Source organism: Drosophila takahashii, chromosome 2R, assembly GCF_030179915.1.
Source record: "Drosophila takahashii strain IR98-3 E-12201 chromosome 2R, DtakHiC1v2, whole genome shotgun sequence".
NCBI classification, from domain to species: Eukaryota; Metazoa; Arthropoda; class Insecta; order Diptera; family Drosophilidae; genus Drosophila; species Drosophila takahashii.
The window spans coordinates 40,652,295-40,667,738 of NC_091679.1; the positions used below are offsets into that span (position 1 = coordinate 40,652,295).

The 15,444-nt window shown below is 40.0% G+C and overlaps 9 protein-coding genes across 9 annotated transcripts; all 9 read right to left on the minus strand.

Moving 5' to 3' along the window:
* Nucleotides 1-3,541: 3,541 nt before the first annotated feature.
* Nucleotides 3,542-5,070, minus strand: LOC108061740 (trypsin 3A1). The gene has a single exon (XM_017148072.3). It carries the CDS (start codon nucleotides 5,067-5,069, stop codon nucleotides 3,837-3,839), a length of 1,233 nt encoding a protein of 410 aa, XP_017003561.2. The 5' UTR covers nucleotide 5,070; the 3' UTR covers nucleotides 3,542-3,836.
* Nucleotides 5,071-5,661: 591 nt separating this feature from the next.
* On the minus strand, nucleotides 5,662-6,495 carry LOC108061741 (trypsin beta). Its single transcript, XM_017148074.2, has one exon. The coding sequence runs from the start codon at nucleotides 6,493-6,495 to the stop codon at nucleotides 5,662-5,664; it is 834 nt and encodes a 277-aa protein (XP_017003563.2).
* Nucleotides 6,496-7,073: 578 nt separating this feature from the next.
* On the minus strand, nucleotides 7,074-7,651 carry LOC138912226 (trypsin-like). Its single transcript, XM_070212131.1, has 2 exons — nucleotides 7,576-7,651; nucleotides 7,074-7,468 (listed from the first exon to the last, which is right to left on the minus strand). Exons 1-2 carry the CDS (start codon nucleotides 7,649-7,651, stop codon nucleotides 7,074-7,076), a joined length of 471 nt encoding a protein of 156 aa, XP_070068232.1.
* A 215-nt stretch (nucleotides 7,652-7,866) lies between these two features.
* On the minus strand, nucleotides 7,867-9,984 carry LOC108061738 (trypsin-3-like). Its single transcript, XM_017148070.3, has one exon. The coding sequence runs from the start codon at nucleotides 9,965-9,967 to the stop codon at nucleotides 9,191-9,193; it is 777 nt and encodes a 258-aa protein (XP_017003559.2). The 5' UTR covers nucleotides 9,968-9,984; the 3' UTR covers nucleotides 7,867-9,190.
* On the minus strand, nucleotides 7,943-8,695 carry LOC108061739 (trypsin-3-like). Its single transcript, XM_044393119.1, has one exon. The coding sequence runs from the start codon at nucleotides 8,693-8,695 to the stop codon at nucleotides 7,943-7,945; it is 753 nt and encodes a 250-aa protein (XP_044249054.1).
* A 245-nt stretch (nucleotides 9,985-10,229) lies between the features above and the next one.
* LOC108061736 (trypsin-5-like) lies at nucleotides 10,230-10,991 on the minus strand. Its single transcript, XM_017148069.3, has one exon. The coding sequence runs from the start codon at nucleotides 10,989-10,991 to the stop codon at nucleotides 10,230-10,232; it is 762 nt and encodes a 253-aa protein (XP_017003558.2).
* A 417-nt stretch (nucleotides 10,992-11,408) lies between these two features.
* On the minus strand, nucleotides 11,409-12,188 carry LOC108061735 (trypsin-7-like). Its single transcript, XM_017148068.2, has one exon. It carries the CDS (start codon nucleotides 12,186-12,188, stop codon nucleotides 11,409-11,411), a length of 780 nt encoding a protein of 259 aa, XP_017003557.2.
* Nucleotides 12,189-12,630: 442 nt separating this feature from the next.
* Nucleotides 12,631-13,413, minus strand: LOC108061734 (trypsin iota-like). The gene has a single exon (XM_017148067.2). The coding sequence runs from the start codon at nucleotides 13,411-13,413 to the stop codon at nucleotides 12,631-12,633; it is 783 nt and encodes a 260-aa protein (XP_017003556.2).
* A 198-nt stretch (nucleotides 13,414-13,611) lies between these two features.
* Nucleotides 13,612-14,387, minus strand: LOC108061744 (trypsin delta). The gene has a single exon (XM_017148077.3). It carries the CDS (start codon nucleotides 14,385-14,387, stop codon nucleotides 13,614-13,616), a length of 774 nt encoding a protein of 257 aa, XP_017003566.2. The 3' UTR covers nucleotides 13,612-13,613.
* Nucleotides 14,388-15,444: the final 1,057 nt, after the last annotated feature.

The window sequence follows — 15,444 nt, forward strand, 5'->3', positions numbered from 1 at the left end:
TTGTTTGATAAACGTTGATGTGGGAGCCTCCGAAAGTTGCACTTTTTAACGGTTCATAAATCTTAAATGACATAATATTTTTTAGTGATGTTAATTTTTTTTAGTTTGTTTTATCTCATACTTTATTGTTTTTGAAAATGGAAGAAGTGCGTCTTCTAGTTATTTTTTTAAAAATAAAAAACCGAAAAGTACGTAAAATTTTGCGACTTTGGTCTGGATTATCTATATCATATAAAATTCCAAGAAATTTTACTTTTAGTTCGTTGGAAAGTTCAATCTTTTAAGAAAAAAACGCAAAAAACTGCATCCTTCTAACTGTCCTAGGAAAGAAATTACAGATTTTTGGCCAAAAAATTAACTTTCTGGCCCAGTGTGCATTGAGAAAAGGAATTTTTTTTCGAGCTGTTTATCTTCAAGCTAACTTTCTTCGACAGATAACCAACTAGAATCTTAATAACCCAAATCTATTGCTAACAATAATTCTACGATAATAATTCTTGGAAAATATGACATAAGAAAAAAAATGAATGGCAAAGATTCCTTAAATTATTCTTATTTTAAATACAGAACGTTAAAAAAGATTTTTTCTCTGTTTTAAAATACATTTTTGATTCCTTAACATATGCTTTAGTTTATTATTGCTGGCTGTGCCAATTTAAATGGCCATTAAAGCCGGGTGCTGACAGTTGCCATAATACAAAAAATTAAGTGCCACGTCCGACCAGCCACGCCCCCTTCACTCTCCTCCCTAACACACACAGATACACACGCACACACAGAGCCTCGCACACATGGTTGTCATATGTAATTATTAATTTCTAAAAAGCCATTCAAAAATAATATAATTTGAAAATGCGCGCGACGACGTGCCCGACACCAAATGTCTCTGATTGTCCGGGATTGTCCGGGGGTTCCGGAGCGGAAAATGGAAATCGGCACGGGCAATGACCAAAGGGGGCGACTGCTCAGTTACAAATGTTGTTAGGATATTAATTTATGTGTGTGACAAAACAACCCCCAACCTCCCATTATCTGGACAGGGGCCAAATCAATATTCCCGCGGCGTAAAGAAAAATGCCGAATGGCCAAAACGGCATCCCGCTGACTCCACCCGTCGCCGTCTGTGCTTTGCATATGTTTTGATTTAAAAGCTCACGCACATACGGAACTAATCCTAATTTAAATGTTTTTGCCCCCTATTTTTGGCTTTCGAATAAAGAGGCAAATTTAATTGTTTCGTTGTTGGGCGGCAAACAAAAAAAAATTAAAAAGAGGAGAACGAAAAGAGAATCGCTTTTGCATAACAAATTCAATTAAATATCCTAGTGCATGAATTAAAAACATATTATACTTAATTGGAAAATGAAAATTTGGTTAAAATAATAAATGAACGCAAAAAGAAATGGGCACAGCAAAAAGAGGTTAAATATTTAATCGCTTGCATGTGGTTGCCACTGAACAATAAAAGCATATTATTTGGAATAAAAAAACACTATTTAAACACTTCCATTATGTGCACTAATTTCGCCTTTCAATGCCGAGAGCAAAATACAGTTAACATTTTGTTTTGCAATTCAATTCTCACTTACTTAAATACTTCGGTCGACGTGCGACCAACGCAACCCAATGCCATAAATTGTTGCAACGTTGTTATATGTTGGCCATAATAATTCTGCTTTTCTCCCACAAATCTCCACAATTCCCAAAATAGTTTTCAAAGCGCGTCAACAAATTTATTTGTGCGCGCCAAAAGTAAAAAGGCCAACAAAACTATTTTGTGCAAACAAGTTAAATCAAATATATTGCTTCGATTTTCTGCTCCCGCTTCCATTTTTATTGTAATGGGTTTTGTTTTGTTGCCCGGCCAATTGCCAAACACCAAGTTCAACAGCAATTAAAATGGCCAAAAAAAGAGCGAAGCGATGGATGCACACGAGAAGAATAAGGGAAATAAATGCATCTGACCAGCGGCAAGAGGAACATTTCGGCTGCTTATCTTCTAGTTGCTGCTAGTTAACAAACAACCCGGCAACACCAACAACTTAACAACTACAAAAAGTCGTCGCGCGAAGGACAGCAACCCATGAAAACTTTGCTTTGGCCAAAACAGAGCATTCCGCTCGTCCAAGAAGCCATAAAAATGTTGCTCACGCGGCGGGGTGATGCTAAATGGGTGGACTGGAGCGTGAGATACAGTGAAAGTTAGACGGAATGGACCAAAAGTACAAATTTAAATGGGTAATAATTGTTAATCATGCACAAAAAAAATCGAGATCAAGTCTGTATAACTTGAGAATTAGTTTTCTCACTTTTTTAAGAAAAATCTTTCTTAATATCAAGACCAAAGAGCTCTCAAGTTTGTTTTTTGAAATAAAATCGAATATATTTTGAAATTAAGGTGAAAAAAGTGTCGATTTTATTTTTCATGACGAAAGTAGTCTCGAAAATCGAGAACTAGGATTGTGAAAACATCGAAAAGCGGCACCATTGATAGTTTTGGCTATCAATATTGATCTTATTAATTAGAGAAAATTAAAAAAAACATGTAAAATTAATTTATTTAGCTGAACGAAACTATCGATACTCCTATTGGGCACAAACCAACGATGGTTTCTAAACAGTTAAACCATCGATAGTATCGATAGTGCTAGTTAGTAACGAGTTTCTTTTAAGAGTCATCACTGTCTGTCAGCGTTGGTGTGTGCACGTAAATCGCTGTAATAGAAACATTGCATTTTATTGCAGTTGTCTTCGTTCTCCTGACTGTCCTTTCCTTGGTTCTCCTCCTCCCTTTGCCGGCTCTTTTTTTTGTCTTTTGGCCAATAACATTCTGATAAATGGTCAGAACGGCTTTCGTGTCGATGTCCTTGAGGCAGGAGCATCAGCATCAGGCATCTGCAGCAGCTGCCCACTCTTGCTGATATTTGTCTAAGCAGAGAGAACTTTTCAATTTGCACTAAAATTATTTTCCTCTTCGAGGCAACCTGGCCCAAGTAAATCCCATGTCCCCAGATCTTGATTTTGTCAGCCAGAACGTGGTAAGCTGAACCCGAACGCGGTTGCACTTGCCACAAATGGATGCAGCCAGCTGCCAGGCAGCTTTATAAATGGTGTCAACCTGAGGGGACTCTTCATCACGAGTTGCCACCGCACCAAAGTCTCCATCTTTTTCTGCCTCAATTTGTCTTTCACTTTTTGTTGGCCGACCAAGAACTGAACTTTAATTAACTTAAGTATATGGAGAAGTGAACATTTTATCCAATAGTTATATAGTTTTTTTATTTCCTGGCCAAGTGTTCCTACTACTGACCATATTGTCTAATCCCTTCTTGATTTTTTAAGGGTATCCCAACTTCATCACACCGCATACCCATGGCATCCATTCTGTTTCTGTTTGACTTGACCAGCATGAATAATGCAAATGTCCAGGGGCTGTTGTACTAGACATTTCCATGGACGTAGCCTTAGACACTCAGAATGGAACCCAAGGACTGTGGTTTTGGGGGAGTAAGAAAACCAAACACATGAGGGCAAAACGAGCTAAGCTTGGCTATGAAAGCGGGTGTCACATTTTCTTTTTTATTAAGGGTGTCAATTAGTAACTTGTAGCTTATTTATTTATTAATTGAATCGGTCTTGCTGCAAAGACTGGTGATTCTGAAACTATTTTACAAGTTTATGTAAAAATTTTAAATAAGAAAAAATTAAAACAACTTATAGGTAAAACCTTGTTGGTGGGTCTCTCTCAATAGTAAACATTGAAGTAGATTCCGTACTAGAACTAGGTTTTGAAGTAGTTTCAGTACTAGAACTAGGTGTTGATATAGAAGTAGAACTTAAGGTAGGTTATGACCATAACTAGGTGTTGATATAGAAGTAGAACTTGAAGTAGTTTTAATACTAGAACTAGGTGTTGATATAGAAGTAGAACTTGAAGTAGTTTCAGTACTAGAACTAGGTGTTGATATAGAAGTAGAACTTGAAGTAGTTTCAGTACTGGAACTAGAAGTCGGTGTTGTTCTAGAAATAGAAGAAGGCGTTTCAGTACTGGAACTAGAACTAGAAGTAGTTTCAGTATTAGAACTGGAAGTAAGAGTTGTACTAGAGCTAGATGAAGTCGTTTCAGTACTAGAACTTGAAGTGGTTGTAGTACTAGAAGTAGTTTTAGCACTAGAACTGGGAGTAGGTGTTGAACTAGAACTAGAACTGGAAGTAGTACCAGCACTAGAACGAGTTGCAACACTACTCGACGAAGTCGTGGTATCATCATCTTCCGTATTATCGTCTATCCAATTTTGGAACCAAATCACACTGGCGTAGACATCTGGTTTTGTGGAGCAACCGCCTTCGGACAGAATGCCCACGAGAAGTCCATTCCTGACCAAGGGAGCCCCTGTGTCGTAGGAGCAACCTCCAGCACCGTACTGGGTGCAGAGGGTCAGAGCAGAGATGCCATTATCCCAGAGTCCAAGCCAAACACCCCGATCCGCGGCGCACTGCTCCCGATTGTAGACGCTAACCCAGACCATCTGCAGATAGTCCGGCAGACTGCCGAGGCACCTGTCCCACCAGCTGCCCCACCAACTGGTGGATCCCCAGCCGGCAACCACACACCAGGAATAATCCTCCGGTAATTCCTCAGCCAAACTGATGGGCTCCACAGTTTCAGAGAAGTTCAACGGAGCACACAGCTCAAGCAGCGCCAAATTGTTGTCGAATCGCCAGTAGTTGTATCCCGGATGAGTGATTATATCGCAGACGGGAACCAAAGTTCCAGTATCATCGTAATCCCTCGAATTGGTGTCCACTCGCACTTGAACCGAACTGTATTCCGAAACACACGAAGCTGCCGTTAGGATGAACCTTGGTTTGATAATGGCACCACTGCAAATGGCAGTGCCATCTATAAGCACTTCCGCCTGGTAGGGGGCATCTTCAATGTCCACATAGTAGCCTCCAATGATGCGGCTCTGGGGCTCGGGATCACCAAAAATAATCCGTGGTAGAGCCACCAGTAGAAGAGGGAACACCAGCCGGTTCATTATAGCCAACTGAATTTGATATTGCATTCGCAACTCTTTTTATAGGTAAAAACTCTCCAGTACTTCTTATCTGCAAAGTTATAACTCAAATTGATTAATGGCTTAGCTATAGGTAAATATACTTTTCAAAGTTCTATCTCAATAGGAAGTAGTGCTAGGTAATTAGTTAATAATGAAATATTTAAATTGAATTTCATTGTGGCCCTTAAAAATATTAAAGAAATGTAAGTTTTTAAGGAAATAGGAAAACGAATGAAGTTTTATATTGTTACACACAAAAAAAAAACTTGGTAAAATCAACTGTAATAATTGTCAAACAGACCCCAACCAGCAAAATTGTCAATTCTACTAAGTAAATAGTCACATCACAACAACAAAATACACACAATTAGCAAAGACACAAACCCAAAGCAAAAACAAAATACACGTAACTATTTTAATAGTTACGTAACTATCTTTGTTGGTCAATTTTACCAAGCAAAATTTTTTGTGTGTAAGACCTTAAAAAATGATTGTTTATAATGCTTGTTCATAATATAAGAACTTAAAATGGTTCCCTTAAAAGTGTTTAAAAAATGATACTTTTTACATAATTTCAGGCATTAATATATGTTTATTTTTATTTTGAATTATTGACTAGCCAGTCCTTAACCTTAATTAGATTGGTGTAGATTTCAGGCCGCTGGGAGCAGCCTCCCCTGGTCAGGATGCCAACGAGTTTGCCATTGAGGGTCAATGGAGCTCCAGTGTCAAAGGAGCAGGCCGAAATGCCGGCCTTATCGGTGCAGAACAAGTCCTCGGTGATATTCGGAATGGGGAGTTTTACTCCTGCAAAAGTCGTTTTTGGCCACATACCCGCGCAATTCTTGTGATTGAAAATCTTTACTTCGGCCCTTTGCAGCTCGTGTGCCAAGTCGTCCAGGCACCTGGTCCAATAGATGGCCCACCATCGAAACGAAGCCCAGCCATTTGACAAGGCCTTCGTGCCATCCGCTGGGAATTTGTCTATCAGCTGGATTGTCTGGATTGTATTGGAGGCCTTGGCCGGTCGGCACAACTTCAGCAGGGCCAGGTTATAGTGCATGGTGTGGGGGGAGAACTTCTCGTGCAGGTGGATATTGCAGACATCGATTTCGGTGACCCCAGTGCTGCGATCGGTGCTGCCCAGGCGCACCCTAATCGCCTTGTTCATAAACCCATCCACACACTTGGCAGCCGTCAAAATGTAGTTCCATGTGTAGATGATCCCAGCGCACTTGGCCTTTTCCGTGATCGAAATCGCTGCAATCCAAGGCGCCGTCTTAATGTCCACACGGTCGCCACCGATTGTTTTAGAATTGCACTTAGCTTCCTCCTCCTCCGGATCCGTATATGTAGCGGGAAAGGGATCTGGGAAGGGATCGGAATGAACGAGCAGAAATAGCCCTAGAAAGAGTGGTAGAGCTCTTAGCATCACGGTCTCGATTATAACTGGTTACGCAGAGGATTGTTCTTTTTATATTAGGTATACCTACTATACACACAAAAAAAAAACTTGGTAAAATCAACTGTAATAATTGTCAAACAGGCCCCAACCAGCAAAATTGTCAATTCTACTAAGTAAATTGTCATTTCACAACAACAAAATACACACAATTAGCAAAGACACAAACCCAAAGCAAAAACAAAATACACGTAACTATTTTAATAGTTACGTAACTATCTTTGTTGGTCAATTTTACCAAGCAAATTTTTTTGTGTGTATATACCTATGAAATCAATTGGTTGTGCTAAACGGCTGAATAATATTAAACGGTTTGGCACCGTATATCTATGGATCTTTAACTTTACTTACTTTTTTTTGCCCAAGTACCCCTATTTACAGTTAAAAGTAACTAGCCAAGTTTAACAAAGACTTCTTATTTAAATAAGGATACAACGATCCTAGGTTCTTCAATAAGTAAACTTCACAATAACTAGAAATCAACTTATTTTGATGTATTGAAATATGTATACGCTTTTGAAATATATGATTTTTACTTTTGGGCGTTACTAGTCCCTTGTATTATTTTTTATCCAATCCTTGTAATGGAACAAACTGACAAAGACATCGGGCTCCGTGGAGCAATCGCCAAAGGCCATTATGCCGGCCAACTTGTTATCAATTATCAAGGTAGCTCCCTTGTCGAAGGAGCATAAATTCTCCTTCTTAGTGGTGCAAATATTAAGATACGTAACGCTGATCCTCGGAGCGGAATGCTTTCGCTTAGCGGCGCAGGCCTTCACATCGTAGATCTGCGTATATTTATATCGTTTGGTTGAGCCGGCACCACACCATTTCATTTCCCTATATGATCCCCGTCCAACGATTCGGGCTTTAGTCCCAGCTTCGGGCTGCTTGTCGACTAACGTTACTTCCTTGATCTCCTCCTGCTTAGTTTCGTGGACTGCGAATGGATAGTTACATTGCAAACTCCATTGAGTACGCTTTCATAGCCTACTTTCACCATTAGCTCAGATACTTTCCTGTCCGTGACGCAGTCAGCTATCTCACAGAAATCATAGATAATTTTTAGAATCGCCGAACAGAACAGGACGACTAGCAGAAGTAAAGAAGCTGGATAGAGCATTGTTGCTTCCTAAGACCGTTATCGATAGGGTTCCTCATTATATATGATCTTTCTGTGACATTCTAAATTGATTGGCAATTTTTCTCACTTTCGTAATGATTTGTTTTAATTTTTTTTGTTTTTACAAATTTAACTGAAGTAAGAAGTTATATATACGGTATGCGTATGGGGAATAAATAATGATCGAGCAAAAAAGGGTTTTTTTCAACGGAGGAAATATAACACGAATTTTAGCTCATTAAGTTTATTTCCTTGCGTATTTATTTAACGTTTGAAGTAAACTCCTCGACATTACTGTTCCTTTGTATTGGCTTGCAGCCAATCCTTGTGATGGACCAAATTGAAGTAGACATCTGGTTCCGTGGAACAATCACCATAGGCCATTAGGCCCGCCAACTTGCCATCGATGACCAATGGAGCTCCTTTGTCGAAGGAGCAGATCCTCTCCTTCTTGGCGGTGCAAATGTTGAGATCCGTAACGCTGATGTTGGGAGCCGAATTCTTTCGCTCTGCGGCGCAAGTCTTCACATCATACAGCTGCACTTCTTTTCTTCGGATAACATACTTGCCACACCGCCCAAACAACTTGTTATAAGATCCCCGTCCAGAGACATAGGCTTGGGCCCCATTTTGGGGCTGCTTGTCGATAATCGCGATTTCCTTAATGTCCTCAGAGGGTAAGAGGGGTTCGCAGAGTTTCAACAAGGCCAGGTTGCTGTCCTGCTTAGTTTTGCTGGACTCGGGATGTATAATTACTTTGCAGACTCTCGCTCTGGATCCAGTGTATGAACCTGTATAGCCTACATACACCCACAGATTGGAGGTTTTTTTATCTGCTACGCAGTCCGGCGCAGTAAGTATGTATTTGATGTTGATGATAACTCCGTTGCATATGTCATAACTTCCATAGTGAAGCACTGCCTGCCATGGGACATCTTGGGCTTCCACTCTTTTGCCAGCCAACCCACACTCTCGGTAACGGATTTCTGCAATTGCCGACCATGGCAGGATGAATAAAAGAAGTATAAAAGCGAATAGGACCATTTTTGGTTTATAAATCCGTTATTGACTGGTCTCGTCTATTTATAAGATCTTTCAACTGTGTCGTTCTAAATTGATTTGTAATTATACTCCCTTTCGTAATGTTTTTCTTTCTCATTTTGGTTGCAGTATATTTTAAAAAATTACATAATTTTATACACTAAAACGAATTGTAATAGAAACTAAACTATTTGTTCATTATTTCTAAACTTTTGAGTTTCAAAAATATTTTAATAAGATGAGTCTTAAGTTTATACTTTCGAAAGTATTGAAATTAAACACTACAGAGTATAGACTTTAGACATTCAGTATAATTTTAAAAAAACAAGTACCTAAGTTAAGCTATGGATTTTTTTGGGTGTGATATAAATTCTGACCATGCCAGAATTTATTATTTTTGCATGAGAAATTGATTCGTTTTCTATTTTTTATCATCCCCTCCCTTGTAACAAATACCTGATCTTGAAATTTACATTAGTTAACTTTAACTTTTGTTTATTACTTGTCCTTTGTATTGGTTTCTATCCAATTTTTGTGACTAAATAAATTGACATAGACCTCGGGCAACTTGTTACATTCGCTATAGGCCAATAAGCCGGCCAGCCTGCCATTGATGACCAGCGGGGCTCCCTGGTTGAAGGTGCAGACGTTGTCCTTCTTGGCGGTGCAAAGGTTTTGATCCGTTACCACCGAAGACCAACGCAAGCTCTTTCGTATCGCGGCGCAATCACGGACTTGCAAGAGCTGGACTTTAGTTTTGCGCAGTACATTTGGTGAGACGGCCCAGCACGATTTGTTCAGAAATCGCCACCAGCTGAGGGAACCCCATCCGGAGACTGAGGCCGAGGCCCGGTCGCCCTTCTGAGGCTGCTTGTCGATTATAGCGATTTCTTTGACCTTTTCCGAGGGCGTTAGCGGTTCGCAGAGGTTCAGCAAAGCCGGATAGCTTTCGACCTTCTTTTTGTCGGACTGGGGATGGATAATCACTTTGCAAACTGCAACAGCAGTTCCCAAACCTCGACGGGCGTTGCCTACGCGCACCTTGAGACCAGATACTTTCTTGCCTTCCACGCAGTCCGAAACAGTAAGTATGTACTTGGTGTTGAGGATAGTGCCGATGCACAGGTTGTTCTTTTCCAGCTGAACAGAAGCTATCCACGGCACTTCCCTGATCGGCGTTATTTTGCCAGCGATCCCACAGCTGGCATCCAAATCCTGTGCTCTCGACGACCAGGCGAGGATCACTAGGAAAAGTATAGGAGGTGATTGGAGCATTTTTCTAAACGAATACGTTACTGCTTAGGGACTTCTATATATAAGATAATTCAACTGTGAAATTCCTAATTGATTTTTCATTTTCACTGCATTAATTTAAATGTTGCTATATTTAATGAGTTTAATTTTATTTTACTCTGACTTAATACCTTAGCATGAAAACGCATTCGATTTCCTTTAAAAAATATTTAGTATTTATTTAATTCTTTAGCATTACACAGTTCGATGTTAGGAATGGCCAATGGAAGTTAGTTTTTGGTCATTACTTGTTCTTCATGTGGTCGTCTATCCACCTCTTATATTTGAACAAACTGAAATAGATATCGGGCCTAACTCCACAGGCGCCTATGTTTAAAATAGCCGCTAGCTTGCCGTCGATGACTAAAGGAGATCCCTTATCGTAGGAGCAGAGTTTATCCTTTTTGGCGGTGCAAATGTTTCGATCCGAAACGCTGAGGTGCTTGAAATACAGCTTTCGTTTTGAGGCGCATGTCTTGACATCTACCATCTGAACTTCGTCCTTTCGAAGGACCTCCGAGGAGGCGGCCCAGCAGGATTTCTTCTTGTGATGCCACCTGGTGGTGGAACCCCATCCAAATATCGAGGCCTTGGCATCCTTCTTAGGCTTCCTTTTGGTGATCGCGATTGTTTTGACGTCTTCTGACAGGGTCAAAGGTGTGCAGACCTTCAGCAAAGCCAGACGGCTATCGTAACGACGCTTTTTGCCGTGCGGATGGAAAGTTATGTCGCAAGCTTGCAACACGGGTCCCGAGTCCCGATCGGCCACGCCCACGCGCACAGTAAAGGCAGTTCTATTGTGGTCTTTCACACAATCCGAGGTGATTAGAATGAATTGTGGGTTGATGATAGCGCCGCTGCATATGTAATTATTCGAAAACTGAACCGATGCAATATAGGGAGCCTCCTTGATGGTCGCTGTGTTTCCACGAATCCCACAGTTGTCCGCAGCAATGGCCGACCAGGGGAGGATTACTAGAAGAAGTATACTCGTTGGTTGGAGCATGTTGACTATATGAAGCCCTTAGTGGTTCTGCTTTTTAAAGTATAAGATGTTTAAGCTGTGACTTTCGGAATTGATTTGTAATTTTCCCCACCTATATTAAAACGTTGCGCAATGATCTTTTAAGACACGTTTCCGATTTTGTGCAGTACACACTGAGAAAAATAAACGGAATAGTACAAATAAATATAGGGATATTGCATAGAGTCATAAAGTCTTTCAACATTTTGATTAAAGTTGGAAATATTTTAAATTAAAAAATTCCATTGCGAAAAATATTTAAATTAAATATGAGTATCAACGCGAATAGAAGTTTATTTGTTTAGGACTCGAAGTTTACTTAATTTATTTCAATAATAATATTTTTAAATTTTATACGATTACACAGATAGAGCTTTAAGAATGCCTTCAACATTTTGGTCATTTCTTGTCCTTTGCTTTGCTTTCAATCCAATTCCTAACACTGAACAAGTTCACATAGACATCGGGCTTCAAGTTACAACTGCCGATGTTTAATATACCCGCAAGCTTGCCATCGATTAGCAAAGGAGATCCATTGTCGAAGGAGCAAAAATTCGAAATCTTGGAGGAGCAAATGGTGCGTTCCAATCGGGCGTACTTAAAATGCTTTGTTCGTTCAACGGCACAAGCCTTTACATCAATTAGCTGAACATCTTGTTGTCGTGCGATCACCTTGCAATGTGTGTGCCTCATTCCCCACCTGGTGAGGGAACCCCATCCACTTAATGAGGCTTTCGCGTCCTTCGGGGGCTGCTTGTCGACTATCGCGATTTCCTGGACCTCTGCGGAGGGGGTCAGTGGTTTGCAAAGTTTTAGCATAGCCAGAGCGCTATCCAGATGAAAATTTTTTTCCCGCGGGTGGTAAATTATGTCACAAACTGCCACTCCAGCTCCCGAGTCTCGATCCGCATTGCCAACGCGCACCGTGACATTAGACATATGGTGTGACCAGACAGCAGTTCGATTGCGCTGTACCAAACAAGATGCTGTGATCAGTACAGATTTGGGGTTGATGATAGAGCCAATGCATATGTGCCTATTGTTACTCCGAATCGAAGCCAGCCATGGGGCCTCCTTGATAGTCAATTCTTTTCCAACAGGACAGACAACATTCGGATCCGAAGCACTTTCCGACCAGGGCAAGGTTACTAGAAGAAGGATGCAAGCTAGTTGGATCATTTTCCCTATATGAGTCCCTCACTGCTTAAACACTTTTATATATGAGACTATTAAACCGTGATATTTCAAATTGATTTATAATTATCCACAAATATATTGAACCACAACATATTTAACATTACAGTATACATTGAACAAAACAAATGGAATAGGAGGTACAAAAAAGTATTGGAAGATTTCAATTTCATCATATAATTTAAAAATATTTGAATCAAGATAAAAACCATGATTGCGATGCGAATCATATTTTTTTTAAACATTTTACGTCAATAAAAAATAATTGCATATAGTAATTTAGGGCTTAAAATCTCTAGATCAATAATAATTAAAAATTAATAAAAATCAAAATAGGATTCCAAATAGTTTTGTTTATTTATTTTAATAAATATATTTGTTAAATGTACATAGAGTTTTAAGAATGTTTTAAGTTTTAAGAATTCTATCATTTCTTGTCCTTTGAATTGGTTTCTATCCAATCTCTGTAACTGAACAAACTGACATAGACATCGGGCTTATTGCTACAACTGCCGAAGTATAATATCGCCGCCAGTTTGCCTTCGATTACCAAAGGAGCTCCATTGTCGTAGGAGCAGATTGTCCCCTTTTTGGCCAAGCAAATGGTGCGGTCTGATTTGGCCAACTTAAAATGCTCAATTCGTTCAGCGGCGCATGCCTTCACATCAATGAGATGGTCATCGACTTGCCATAAGAGCTCGCCGCAATTTAGGTATGGAAATCGCCACCTGGTGAGGGAACCCCATCCACTTATTGAGACTTTGGCGTCCTTCTGGGGCTGCTTGTCGACAATTGCGATTTCCCTGGCCTCTGCGGAGAAGATCAGGGGTTTGCAGAGTTTCAGCAAAGCTAGCCTGTTGTCCTGAGGATACGTGCTGTCCTTCGGATGGTGAATTACGTTGCAGACTTTCACTCCAGTTCCCGAGTCTCGATCCCTTATGCCAACGCGCACCGTGACAGTAGCTAGATCGTGGGTCCGGACAGAAGTTTTATTGCGCTCTGTCAAACAGGTCGAGGTAATCAGTATAGAGTTGGTGTTGATGATAGTGCCGATGCAAATGTGCCTATTCTCAGAACGAACCGATGCCAGCCATGGCACCTCCTTAATATTAATTCTTTTTGCTCCATAAGAACAGTTTATATACGGATCCGAGAGACTTTGCGACCAGGGCAGGGTTAATAAAAAAAGTATGCAAGCTGGTTGGATCATTTTTCCTATATGAATACCTTGCAGCTTCGAACGCTTTTATATATGAGATTATTAAACCGTGACATTTGGAATTGATTTGTAATTTTCCCCAACTATAATCAACCGTTCCACAATGTTCCTCTTTATTTTGTGCTCTTACAAATTCACCTTAAATAACTACAATGTTATGAATATGATTTGGTTTCATGACAAGTGCATTACTATTTGGTATTGCTATCCAGCCAATTCGTGTGCTTAAGGACATTCGAATAGACATCGGGCTTCACGGAGCAGCCTGCCCTGGACAGGATGCCCACGAGTTTATTGCCGACAACCAGAGGTGCCCCCATATCAAAGGAACTGGCTCCTTTGCCCGATGACTGGGTACAGATGTTCAGGTTAGAGATTTTTTCGACAATATAGAAAAAAATCAACTTCCAATCGGCTGCGCACTGCTTTAGGTTAAGGATTTTCACCTCGGTGCCGTACAATTGAGCAGGCAGTATGGGGATAAACCTTAAGTCATAGAATAGGTGTAGTAAATTGCCTGATCTGGCTCCACAGCCTGTGATATTGGCTAGGGAATTATCATCTGGCAACTTGTCAATCCTCTGAATTGACTTTATTGAATCGCTTTCGGTAATTAGCTCGCAGGTTTTCAAGAGCGCCAGATTATTGTCGAAGCGTCGTCTGGAATATTGGCTGTGAATTTTCACACCACAGATAGCCACCGTAGTTCCACCGGATACGCAGCTGCTGGTTCCCAACCGGACTTGAATTTTTCCCGTACTATAACCATCCACACACTTGGCGGCTGTCAGGATGTAGTTAGTCGTGACAATGACTCCACTGCATTTTAGATTAGATCTGACCAGAATCGAGGCGTACCACGGGACATCCTTAATGTTCACTGTGTTACCATTTATGATCCTTTGATCTGCAAGAACCATAAAAGGTAGAACCACAAGCTGCAGTAAGACTAGTGATCGAAACATTTTCTTCGACTGACTTCTGTGGAAAAGAGGTGTTCCTTTATATGGAGCTTGTTCTTATTCCAACAAAAAACTCATTCATCAATTTATTTGGAATTTTGTTATTATCTTACTTTTAATTAAACTTAAAAATTGTTTTCTTATATCTAAAAATTCAGAAAAATATTAAATTTAAAGCAATTTTGTTTTTCTATATCTACAACTCAGGGAAATTTTAATTTAAAGAATTTGTTTTATAATATTGAAAGAATCTTAATGAGTTTTAAATTAGGTAAGTTCTTTAGGTAACTATACTTTGTGAACTTGCAGACAACTAATCCACTAAAACGAATAAAATAATAGCATACTTTTTTATAATCCATGATGACTTTTGTGAATGATGCACAACGCCTGACCAATCGATTGAACATAAACCCAAACAATTATTTATTCAATTGCCCTTTCATGCAATTGGTAATCTATATTCGCAAATTATACTGTATAATTTAAGCAACCGCATCGGTTCTTTTCGCTTAGAGCAGCTTTACGCCCATTCTCTGGATCGAGACAAAATCTCACCAGCCATTACACTAAGCCGCTTAAATTATTTGAATAATTCCCTTGCTGCTTGCTAAAAACAAAAAATGGGTGACTGAAATATAGCTGGACATTTCCATCAAACGATATTTGCATGTATTTATGCAATTTTACATGAATGGAAATTTAAATCTGGGCAATGTTTAGCAAAATGTCGAAATAAATACTTTTATAGCTGGGCGTAGGTAACGAGTTGTGGGTGGTGTGGTGGGAATGTGGGTGAGCAAGTGGGAGGCGATGGCAGAGGCCAAGCAAACAATCATTTTGATGATTCGCCATGTCAAGTGGGGCGGTTTCGCGGGCCTCGCAGGCGGATTAAAATAGATTACAACTGAATTATTTGATAATGCCCCAGCAGATGCAACACATCGCATTGGTTGGTCTGCCCCGAATCGCATTTAATTTTCATCAATGTGAAAATCATTTTTGGTTGTCGGGTTTTTTATCACCTTTTTGTGGGATTTTTTTCGCCTGCTTCAGCGGA

Excerpts from the sequence above, each read along its gene's own strand:
- LOC108061740 (XM_017148072.3), bottom strand. The coding sequence starts at position 5,069 with ATGCAATATCAAATTCAGTTGGCTATAATGAACCGGCTGGTGTTCCCT.
- LOC108061741 (XM_017148074.2), bottom strand. The coding sequence starts at position 6,495 with ATGCTAAGAGCTCTACCACTCTTTCTAGGGCTATTTCTGCTCGTTCAT.
- LOC138912226 (XM_070212131.1), bottom strand. The coding sequence starts at position 7,651 with ATGCTCTATCCAGCTTCTTTACTTCTGCTAGTCGTCCTGTTCTGTTCG. Across the intron at positions 7,469-7,575 it reads AAAAATTATCTATGATTTCT|TCCACGAAACTAAGCAGGAG; the intron begins GTGAGATAGCTG and ends ATCCATTCGCAG.
- LOC108061739 (XM_044393119.1), bottom strand. The coding sequence starts at position 8,695 with ATGGTCCTATTCGCTTTTATACTTCTTTTATTCATCCTGCCATGGTCG.
- LOC108061738 (XM_017148070.3), bottom strand. The coding sequence starts at position 9,967 with ATGCTCCAATCACCTCCTATACTTTTCCTAGTGATCCTCGCCTGGTCG.
- LOC108061736 (XM_017148069.3), bottom strand. The coding sequence starts at position 10,991 with ATGCTCCAACCAACGAGTATACTTCTTCTAGTAATCCTCCCCTGGTCG.
- LOC108061735 (XM_017148068.2), bottom strand. The coding sequence starts at position 12,188 with ATGATCCAACTAGCTTGCATCCTTCTTCTAGTAACCTTGCCCTGGTCG.
- LOC108061734 (XM_017148067.2), bottom strand. The coding sequence starts at position 13,413 with ATGATCCAACCAGCTTGCATACTTTTTTTATTAACCCTGCCCTGGTCG.
- LOC108061744 (XM_017148077.3), bottom strand. The coding sequence starts at position 14,387 with ATGTTTCGATCACTAGTCTTACTGCAGCTTGTGGTTCTACCTTTTATG.